We start from the raw sequence: 12,008 nt of genomic DNA on the forward strand, positions 1-12,008 counted from the left end.
ATAAATAGATATTTTAACGTTACGATAGATCAAAAAATATATACAAATTGTATATTCCTGATTTCAATTAAGAACAGCTTTGCATATGTTACTCTTCCTCTCTGACTAAGGAAAAATAACTTTTTGAATGACTTCAACAGCTGATATTTGCATCCATTATTAACCAACCACCCTTGAATGTAATAAAATAAAATATATATAGACATCATCTGTTGGAACAGATGGAAATTCAACTGGCAAAAGTACAATCTTTGCCCTCGCATCGAATTAAATTTTAGATAAAAAGCCAATGATAATCGCTGCTGCCTGGCTGCTGTTGTCAATGGATTATTGTCTATATCGGTGTATCTCTGTATCTTTGTAGTTACATTAACGAATTATTCTATTAGCAGCACGTTGAAGGGTGCAAGGGTGGTGGGAAAATAAGTAAGGGTCTGCTGTGCGTTTGTGGCATATCAGATTTCATGGTTGCACATGTCGAGAGTCTGCCACTCCGGTCAGAGGGTAAGTGCCCAGGCATGGTTAGGGTTTATACAAAAGGAAATTAGCAACAAATAATATATGTACGTAGAACTTTCGGAAAATATATTATTATATATTTATAAATTAAAAACCTTAACCGGCATTTCCTACTGATTTCCTATGTGTCTTTCCCATCCTTTCTCCATTGGAAAACCCCTTCCATCATAGACCCCTCCAGTTCCCAAATAAACTTGGCCTGGCACTCCAGAGTTGGCCATATAACTATAATTGAATAAAACGAAAAAAGAGGAACCACTCTCAATCGATATTCCCGAGTGCAGATATTTTTTCTCTCCTCTTATTTTTTTGTAATTTTTTTTGGGGGAGCCAAAGGAGTGGCCGTAAAGGCAAAGCTCAAGCAAACGTGAACGTGTCGGAAAGTGAAGCTATATCCATTCGAATTCGAATTGGAATTGGAATTGGAATTGGCATCCAGGAGGAAGGTTGGAAGGGGAATTTTGGATTTCATATTATGCAATTATCGAATGGCAAAGCGTTAATGCTTTGCCATGCAAATTTTCCTTCGTCGTTTCGGAATGCGGCGACAGATTTCGAGTCGAGTTTGAGTCGAGTTGAGTGCCTCGGCATTTATCGAAAATCATAAATCAAAGCTGCCGTCAGCGGCCTGGAAATAGTGAATAGTTTATTGATTTTTTTTCCCCTTTTTATTTTAGCCATAAAAGGCACCGCCAAAAATCAGAGAGAGAGAGATAGATCCAGTTTTTGCCTGCAAATTGCAGTGCATTTTTGGTGTTTTCTGTCTTCAAGGGAATGTGTGTACTCTCCAAAGTGAGTGTGTTTATGCTGTGTGTAATGGGATTAGATGGGGACTTACGAACGCATTATGTAACGTCTCGGCACGTAGATCCTCCACTCCTGACTACTCCTGTAATCCTAATCAGGTGCAAATTCCATTTACTCCTGACTGATTCAATATGACAGACGGAACGATAGACAGACGCTGCAATGCGATAACTTATGTTGATGCCATCGTGGAGTTGCGGTAAATTTGCCGCGGGGTCATCGGAGGTAGTCTGGGGTCACAGGTCCAAGGATCTCAGAGGTCCTTGGAAAGGGACTGCCTGTCGCTTTTGATTTGCGACAGCTTAATGTGCTCCTAATGCAATTTACAGAAAAATAATTTCAATCTCCAGCCGACAGCTTGGACTTTGTCTTTGGCTTATTTGATTCGGTTTAGTTAATAGTAAAACGGAACATTTTTAAGATGACAATTGTCAAATTTTATATCATAATATTATAATACTTTATTAAATTGGACATTATTTTTGGGTCTCGTATTTTTTAAGATTTTTTATTCAAACCAAACTTTCCAAAAAATAATCCTGCTTTTAGGACTAATCTCTGTATGTTCCCTGGATTTATTTAGCTTGTAATAATAACTATAAAACAAAACATAAAATAACCGAATCAAAAATATTGTTCTTTAAATGTATCAATCTTCTCCTTGTTTTTATTTATATTTTGATTTACATTTTCCTTCTGAGCAACCAATAGAGGTATTGCTTTCAAAAATCAAAAATAAAAATTCCCCAGATCATTTGCATAGCTAATTCAATTTACTTGCTTGGTTTTTTTTTCCTCAAGATTCTCATTCGTGATTCCTTTACGTGATACTCGTCGTTCTCATACCCTATCTTTTTCCCCTTCCCTTTCTGATATCCCCAAGAAGCCAACCCCTATAACTGAGCTGAACTGACACCGAGAATGCCTCTCAATTGCTAAACTAATTTAAAATTTTTGCCAACGCGTGCCCAGACTTTCAAAGCTCTGAAATTGAGACGGTGACACTTTCGAAAATAACCAAAAGAAAAAAACAGAGAGAGAGAAATAATAAAGGGCAGGCAAGGGAATTCAACCTTTTGCAGGGGGAATTCCCGGCTGGGACTCGTATCGGATTCCCGCAAAGAAACTAGGCCGAGAAACTACTTATAATGAATGCTAATTCCTTGGCTCTCAGATTAAGTAAGCGAAACTGAAATCGAATGAGAATTGATTTTTGCCCAAGAAGCGGCAGACAAAGTTGCCCCGCCATCCACATGTATCTTACGGATACACAGAGACGACTGCGAATTCAGATACATAGCTTTGGCGTGGGCGGAGCTGGGAGGTTAGTTTGGCAACGAGTTGATTGCAAGGACTCTCCTCTTCAGACGCTCGACTCGAACTGCTCCTGCGCCCAGACCGAAAATCCCTTAATGATGGTTTCGCTTGTTATGCCAAATGTTTAAAAAATTGAATTATCTCCCATTACCGGAGCAGCTAACGAGCAGACGCAGAGCTACCAGTGTTCAGTGCACTGCGAGAAATTTAGGTTTTTCAATATATACATTTTAATAAATTTATAAACTTCAAGGGTGTTATAATTTCTTTCAGAACCTCATAAAGTCTCAAGTCATATATATTCTCGATCAGCATCAACTGCCAAGTCGATCTAGCCATGTCTGGTAGAAAAACATAATTTTCGAAATTTATTCCAATTTGAATATTATATCATTAAAAAAAGTTAAATTTTTTTAAATTAAATAAATATTTATTATCTTTTCTGTATTTCTATATTTTTAATGGTATTAATTTTGTTAAGAATTGATTTAGAAACCAAAAGTCAAACAAGCTGTGAATAATGAGCCATAAACTGTTACAAATTCTGATAATTTATCCAGCACATTATGACTTATACCTTCAGTTATCTTAAAACAGTCGACACAAACTGTTGGTAGATAATCTAAGAAATTGCAATAAAATTATAATGAAACTCGCTATAATCGCAATTATTCTAAGCTTGCTTGGCCTTTGCCATGGCGACTACTGTAAGTATAATAAGATAGCAATGCTCTATCACTATTAATATTTTGCTCATCTAGATGAGATGGGTTTTTGTGATCGAGTTCCCGTGTACGTATGCAGAAAAAAAACAAAATCTTGCGTACATATGCGACTTTGTAAAGTATCTGCACATAATTACTTTTCATATTATAAACAATGCATGACGGCGTGTGCTGAAGTGAATTCAAAAATGACTTTAGGTTCATGATTTTAATTGTAATCCTTTCGCGATTGTTAAATAAAATCTTTGGTTTTTTAATTCACTGTTTACTATTTATTACTTCTATTTTCTATTTAGCAGATGAATATTTTTGAAAGTTTGTTTCCCTACTTGTTTTATTTGTGATGCTCTTTTTGTTCAGTGTCCAAGGAGACGCAGTGGCAGTCAGTACAAGGATATAGATGCCTGGCTCACTGACTGGGCTTGTCTGCTGCTCCGGCTCCTGGTGGGGCCCCCTTTTGCGTACTTTTGGAATCAATTTGCCAACAAGGATTTGTTAATCCTGTCTTCCTGACAAGTGCGGTTAGTTGACTTGTTGTTGCTGCTACTGCTGCCACATGACGTTTGATGTTTGCTGGCCAGGGAAATGGGAAATCGTTCGGAATGGGTGGAAATCCCGCATTGAACTCCTGGTACTGGTTCTGGGCAAAGCTTTCAGCATGAAATTCTTATTGCCCGGTTTTTCCAGGGGGCAGCTTTCGGCTTCGGCGCTCTGGGATTTGCACTCGAAACCTAATTGTGCTAATTGCTGCTGCCATTTCTGGCCATTCTGGCATTGGCCTGGCCTTCTTTTTGGCCAGCCCCGAGGCATTTTCCTCTACGCCCACTCTTGGCCTGGGGGCAGCACATTTCCATTTGCATTTTAGGCAATTATTGGCTGCAAAGAATTTGATTAGCAAGAAAATTGCACTGCAGTTGAGGCACCGATGAGACAGAGATGAGCTTGGGGATGAGTAAATGAGAAAAGGTCGTGATCGTGATTATCCGAAAACGAGAGCTAGAAACGGAAAATTAGACATTTTCTTCAGGGTTTTCTCTATAAAGTGTATTTTGTAGTTATAATAAGGAATAAATATGGGTTTTAAGGTATTCAAAATGTTTTTCTTTTCAATTAATTTTGACTAAGTTTTAAGACTTGGAGTTTAAGTAGTAGCCTCACATTGCCACCTCTAATCTTGGCACCATTTTAGCTTCCAAAAATGATGCTGAGTGCGCCATACTCGAACTAGATACTCATCGATTATTCGATTAGGCTCTGTCTCCTTCTCATCTTCCTCAGCTCTTTGAGCTCAATTTTGGTACCCAAAATGCGTGCTTCATTAGCAGGAATATCTAGTATTTACCTGTGAGAAATAGAGAGTAACGAAAGCCGAGTGGAAACATTTTCTAATTATTTTCCGTAATTAAATATTAATCGATGGCAGCACTTGCCATGACAGAGAAAAACGTAGCCAAACAACATTAGTGCGCATTACAGAGTCTCTAGGGGATTGCCAAGAGAAAGATAGAGCCACGGAGAGACAGAGATATATATAGAGAAAAGGGGTGGCTGGTGACTGGTGGGCGGTGCTGTCGACTGGGACGACCTTCAGGCCGGCGCAAATGAATGGCAAAGTAACAACATTTCAGCTAATCGGATTAGAGCCCCCCAAAAAGAGAAAAAAAAAGGTTGACACACACACAACCAAAGGCAGACAGAGAAAAAGAGACTGCTGGCTTTGGCAAGAAGAAAATTAAAATTAAATTTTGCAATTTGCCAGCTAATTATTTATTTAAAATCAAATTGAAAATTAATTTTACAACACGAACACCAGAGAGAGAACCCAGTCCGAGGCCGGGCAAAAAAGGTCCGGCAAAAGTTTCCGCCTTTCGACTTTGGTTTTCCATTTTGTGATGGCGGGGGGGAAAAGAGAAGGAAAAGCGAGGAAAAGAGGATTGCCAGGCCGAGGTCAAGTGGGGCCTGTCAACGCCTTTCCCTTCCATCCCTTTCTCTCTTTCAAAAAGGCAGTTATAAAATATTTTGTAGCATACAAAATGGCGCTGCTGCTAGAAAATTCAATTAGCCAGCAATTTTTGGCAACAGCTGGCTTTCAGCAAAAGGCAAAAGTTTTGGGGCGGCACTGGAAAATGGGAAACTGCCTTGGAACTGGGAAAACAGGGAAGGTGAAAGGATCTTCTAGCTTGAATGAATTCCAAGGCAGTTACAGTTTGGGTCATCTAAAATTTAGAGAAAACTCCCCGCTTCACTGGAGATATCGAGAACTAAACAAAAAATGTGTAATGGAATTCCATCTTTATATCTATAAATTATAAAGCAGAGAAGTTAAGGGTTGGCGGAAGTTCAGAATTATGTAAAGTAACCTGAAAGGTAGTATTAAAAGTATCAAGTTACTTTGTTTTTAGGTGGTAACAAGCGGTTACCATGTTCTAGGGATGTGTATAGCAATATCTTATCAAAAATATAGTAAAGAAATAATAAATAATATATAATTAATGTATTTAATTTGTATACCCTTGAAGGGGACTATAATTTTATTCAGGAGCTTACAAAGCTGTGAAGGAATCATTTCCGACCCTATAAATCATATATATTCTTGATCAGCATTAACAGCCGAATCCGTTTAGCTATGTCCAACCAAAATTAAATTTTTTAAAAATTTTGAAAATTTTATAAGGGGTTACATCATTAAAATTTAAAAAAATTGGCAAAAATTTGAATTGTTTTAATTTTAATATTTGGTATGCTTATTTATAAACCTAATAAAAACTAACATAGAAACGCTTTCCGAATTAAAATTGAGGCGTTTTTGACTTAGTTATGAGTATTTTAAGCTTTGATACATTGAAAAATTTGTCATATAAAATTACCAAAAATTATCGATTGGTTATAATAAATTTCCAATTTAATAATATATTACAATTGCAAACTATTAAGGTACATAAATTTCAGGTTCCCGAAGTTAGTTTCTTTCGTGTTATTTTTCATAGTTAGCTTTCTAGCTAAACAGGAAAATCTTGAATTATTTTCTGCTGCTTCAATCTTTATATATTTTCCTGTGCAATACCAGTCCCTAACTATTTTAATCCCCAACTATTTAATTAATGGCTGGCGTCGCCATAGAAGACGTATATCCGCAGCTTAGTGGCACTTATGCCCTTGCACCTTTCTCGGTTGCAACTAGAGTTAAAATTAAGGCGCTAATGCAACACCAAACACTGGCTCACACTCCTCTCGATCTCGATTCCCCTTAGATACCAGCTACTCGTATCATCCTGCCATCCACGATGAGACCTTCGTCCGGCGGAAGCAGCGACGGAATCGCACCACCTTCACATTGCAACAGGTAAGTTGGAAAGAAGTGCTGGGGAATTGTGTTTAATTTTTAATTTCGGCAGCTGGAGGAGCTGGAAACGGCCTTTGCCCAAACTCACTATCCGGATGTATTTACACGCGAGGATCTGGCCATGAAAATCAACCTGACCGAGGCACGGGTTCAGGTAAGCAAAATAACACTTTCTCTACCAAGAAATTATGCAAACTAAGCAAGAGAGAGTTGTTGAAACAAAACTGGAGAAATATTTGAAATTCAGCCAAGAAGTTGAGGAAATCGTATCAAATTTCATAAAAGTATATATAGAGGAGTGTAGGACAGACAGACACAACCCTAGACCGGTCACGCAGTCTGATCAAAGCCCTCAGTTTTTCTCGATTAATAATGCATATGCATGGTGAACAGGCTCGAGGACCCGGGGATTCACAGGATTACCCAAAAACGGGTTCTCGGGGTGGCAGGCGGCCTAATGCAATAACAGCCTTTAAAAATATACTTTCTATATACATTTTCAATGACGTTGGGGCCCAAACGAATATAAAAAAGACGAGGCAGCCAAATATGCAAAGTTCTTGAGCGTTAACAGGAAAAATATGAAAAATGAAAAGAAAGTAAGGAAAAGTGGAAGGAGCTGCTCGGCAAATTGTTCTCCTCTGTTTGTTATAAAGCTTCGAAACCTCCCTCTAAAGAAATCAAATTTATTTTTCAATATAAAAGAGAAGGGAGAAGAAAGCCCAGGAGCTCAGAAAATTTATAGCAAACAATAGGGGTTTTTTAGGAAACTAGTAAAAAGTCAAGGAATATAAGTGCATTTGGAGTATATTAAAAAAATATATGATATAAACTTTAAACTGTTGAAACTTTTTCTGATAAATAAATATGTTTAAAAACAAAATGGTCACAAAGTTTAGTATTTAAAAAATAATTTCTTTAAGAAAATAATACACTGAATAAACATGTAATACCTAAACACCCGTAACCTTAATTAAAATTTAATCTACCCCCATTTACCTACATTTCCATTCCATTTTCGTATTATTTAACGATTAACGTCACACAGATCGCAATTATTTCTGACAATTGTGGCCAAAATTAGACTTAGATTAGAATTTATGACCTCGCTGTGATTTTGCTATGCAAATTGAGTGATGGAACAGATTGTTTAGTGCCAAAAGCAGAAGAGGTAAGTGTATGGAATTGCAGCTACATTTGTCAGATTAGTGCACGGCAAGCTGACAATTAGCGGATAGCACTTCCTTCCACAAACACACAAAGATGTAGATACAGTTACAGATGCAGATACAGATACAGATACATGTTAGAAAAGATTATTCCGGAGATCTTGAGGTGGGCGAATTTCCATCTCCGGCACTCGAGCACGTCGCAAGTACCTAAGGCCGAAAGCAAATTATGCAATGAAACTGGGCAACTTAATGAGGATGCTGCACTAACTAGACACGTTTCGCAAGTATCCGAGAGATACTGCAAGCCCACGCACACTTTGGTGGCCATTAAAACACTTTGGTGGCGACTTTCCATTGCGCGACATCCTCTCCATTTTTCTATTTCCGGCACAATTAGCAAGCCGAGGCGCCTTTGCATTTTCACGGCGGCAGCTTCCAAGCATTTTTCATGCTTTTCCAACCTTGCGAACATATTTTTCCCAGGCGTAACCAGATACTTTCAATTCAATTTGTCATAAAAAAAATTCAGCTATCAATTTGATATTTGTATCCCGAGTTAAATATTTGTCAAGTGTCCAAGTTTTACGAGAGTGGGACACTTGTCGCAAACACGTGTACTTGTCAGGCGAAACAAAGTTATTGCAAGTTAATAAGAAAAGCCACCCCCATTTTCTTTTTTTGTTTCTCTTCTCTCTCTTATTTATTTTTTTTGTACTTTCCATGAACCTGTCAGATATTACCAACTTTTGCTGGTCCGAGTTTGCAGCGTCCAGAGTTCTTTAACAAATTTGCGGATGGCCACGAAAAAAAATTGTGTAAAAAAACTGGGGGAAAAAGCGAAAAAACATTTCGAATGGACAGACAGCTTAGTCTGGGATTTCGATAATGGAATGAATGCCAAATATTTTGATGAGGGTGAGCTCGGCTCGGACTCCTCCCACTCCTCATCCTTCGCGCTTTTCCAACCGCATTTTGACACATTCTCTTTCGACTGCGTCCAACGGATGCGGATGCGGAAATAAATTTTATAATAAAATTTATTATGTCTACTACCGGCTCTCCCAGGCATCCCCCTGACTCCTGTTTAGCCGCTCACTTGCCCGTAACCTGATACGTTATCCACGGGATTTTTTCATCTGTCAATTTTTGGTCCTGGCGCCCTGTCGCAACGCATTCGAGTTCAGTGCAAAAATCATTTACTTAATGTATATCCCAAGCGAGCTTATGGCCTGGGATTCTTACAGGAGTCTCAGCTGGGATCAGGGATATATATGTATATTTATATCGGTTATTTACCTGACAAGGACGAAGCACTTTGAAGTTGCTCTCTATAATAAGCGATATTGATTGATAAATGAGTGGTAAATTTGATTTTCGATTTTGTTTTCTATCTTTTGGGGTGAATCTTTTGAGGAATTGGGGTTGGTAGTCATAGGAAAGTGATTTTCAAAAGAGATTTGCATGCCATTAAATGATTATTTGTTGAATATTAAATATTAGTTGGGGGGTTTTTTAAAAGCTATATTGCTCTAACTGCGACACTGAGATACTTTTATATACCTTAAATAACTAAATAAACTAAACATAGGTTATTTTCTTTAAGTATAATTAATTGGTATTTTTTTAAAGATAGTTTTACTAATTCTATAATATAACCCGAAAATTCTTTACCCTTGCATTGAAAATAGCTCATAACTCAGTCAAACATTGTTTAATTTTAATTCGAAAAGCTGTTCTCTGCTAGTTTTTAATAGATTAACAAATCTGCATTTTTAAATTCAAAATTTAAAAGTTTAAATTTTTCTTGAAATTTTGACAATTTTAATGATGTAACCCCTTATAAAATTTTCGAAAATTGTTCAAAAATTTGTTTTCCTTTGGACATGGCTAGATCGATTCGGCTGTTGATGCTGATCAAGAATATATATGATTTATAGGGTCGGAAACGATTCCTTCACTGGCTAAAATTAAAATACCTTACAAGGGTATGAATATGAAAACCTTAATAGAGGTTTGATTTACTTAATACTTTTTTCCGAGTATTTATTGAAGCTGAAGAGGTGTCATAGATTAATTTTCACCCCTATTTCACTTTTAAAATATCATTTCTAACAGAATGCTTTCAGGCACATGTTCATCTCTACATTAATAATAATAGTATCAGCAATAAGCCCCTCTTCTATCAAAATACCAGTATTCAATTTTGCCAAAACTAAGGCGATAAATAATGAAGTTGTTAAACCCGCCGCGATTACCGCCTCTCGCATTTCCGACAACAACTACATACCTCATACATAACTAATTCGATTAGAATTAATGTCCTGGCTGCAGCATGACAATTCGAATTATTCACATTCACATTCGTATCAGAAAGCATCCAATCGGAAATGTGGCACCACCCACTCGAGCCACCGCAAAAGGGCTGCTTACCGCATATAATGCCAATAATTGATAATTTATTATAATCACAGGCCCAAGTAGCGCGATGTGAGAAACTCTTTGGAGAGAAAAAACCGCAGAAGATGAGGAGGGTTAAAGGAGTTGCACTGAGAATAAAATTTAATACGTTTAATACAGAGAAAGTAATATTTTGACATAAATAAAGAGCAGGCACAAAACAGAAGAAGAAGTAACTGTGTGCTATAATAAGTATCAAGAAGAAATCCGTAAAAATAATAACTTTAACTAAATAATTATATAATTATATACACAAAATTATTTTGTTTCATATTATATCATTAGTATATATTACATCATTCTCAGAACTAGAAGTTTATAATTTTAAGCTTGCTTTGTGCAAGACATATTTTGAAAGAAAATCTTTGCAGTATAATATTATCAAGTCAAAATATCTGAAAACCATATCCGAAAGAAAATGAATATATATTGAATATATTATATAAACAAATTATTTTATATGTTTGAGGATTCAAGAAAGTTTCAAAATTACAACTTGAGATTTTTATTTATAAAAATCATCCGGGAAGATGAAATTTTTAGATTTATCTTCGATTTCTTGCTTCGATTTTTTTTATTCTCGATTATAATTTTTATCAATTCCATTCTTTTCTATATTTTTCTCACCGTGTAAAGGATTGGCTGGTTGACCGGGCAGCCTGTCAAATAATTGCATTTGCTCGAGTAATCCTTTAATGCTGATCCAAGTTGATGGCCGCCTCGAATAGAGTCGAGACCGCCTTATGGTTGCCGCAGGACATGGGCGGGGATGCCCAACCCTCCGGAAAAGGGATTGCCATAGATGATGGGAAAAGGGGTGTACCCGGGATGTGTGTGTGTGTCGGTGTGTGTGTGTTCGGTGTTGGCTGCTGCGGTAGCCCAATTATTGTTGTTGCCACTGCCAAAGGGTTCACCGTTTAGCCGGGAGCGAAATGCGTTTGATATTAACACATCTGTTCATTCATTCCACTTGAGCTGCTGTGTGCTCTTTGCCTTCCTGCAAGGACCCCATGGCTAAGGTCCTTGTTCCCTTCTGCCTGGGTGTTGTTTGCACTGAGTGTTCCGGGATCGAGACAAACTGTTTGCGGAAGCTAATGGTGCGCACTTGTCCGTAATTACCCCTGCGATTCAGCGATTCTACGATTCTGGGTGGTGTTTATACTCCTTGTTTTTTTTTTTTTGTTTTTTTTTGTTGTGTTTGGTCCTTGTTCTCCCATTGTTTCCGCTCCTTTTTTTTCCACTGTGTAATTCGCTGTGTAACAACTTCTCTGGCATTGTTTGCTTGTTTGTTTTCGTTTTCACGGCAAATCGGTTTTCGTGTAACTTGTAACCGCACAAAAATTTGTGCCTGAATAATTGTTATTATGTTTATTATTGTTCTTGGCATTGTTCTTCAGAAATTATGAAAATAAATTTCGTCGCTTTGGGCGTTTTGGCTTGAGTAAATAAATTACTTCGAGTGACTCAAAAGGGTCCTTCTCCTCATGAGAGAGTGTGTTGATAGGGATTGATATGTGCTATGGGTAAATATATATTTTTTTTAAGAAGGAAGGATATTTGTCGAACGTGATTACAGGAATAAATATTATTAATAATGATAACGAACGTTCTTTATACATACTTTGAGAACTTTTATTAAAAAAGGAATGGCCAAAATCAATTAATTTC

General features: G+C 37.2%; 1 protein-coding gene and 1 long non-coding RNA gene across 3 annotated transcripts in view; both read left to right on the forward strand.

Annotated features, from left to right (window-relative positions):
* Window positions 1-12,008, forward strand: part of Drgx (Dorsal root ganglia homeobox) — a 43,940-nt gene that overhangs the window by 14,905 nt on the left and 17,027 nt on the right. For both annotated transcript variants that reach the window (XM_086834860.1, XM_020956931.2), the window contains exons 3-4: window positions 6,620-6,711; window positions 6,764-6,865. In XM_086834860.1, the coding sequence (XP_086690986.1) occupies window positions 6,620-6,711; window positions 6,764-6,865 (194 nt within the window). The remainder of the gene's footprint in view (window positions 1-6,619; window positions 6,712-6,763; window positions 6,866-12,008) is intronic.
* LOC110187547 (uncharacterized) lies at window positions 770-3,625 on the forward strand. Its single transcript, XR_002319893.2, has 2 exons — window positions 770-3,350; window positions 3,405-3,625. It is a non-coding gene; the product is annotated as an uncharacterized LOC110187547 (long non-coding RNA).

This window comes from Drosophila serrata, unplaced genomic scaffold (assembly GCF_035046125.1).
Source record: "Drosophila serrata isolate PLE 108 unplaced genomic scaffold, ASM3504612v1 contig_275, whole genome shotgun sequence".
Classification (NCBI taxonomy): Eukaryota; Metazoa; Arthropoda; class Insecta; order Diptera; family Drosophilidae; genus Drosophila; species Drosophila serrata.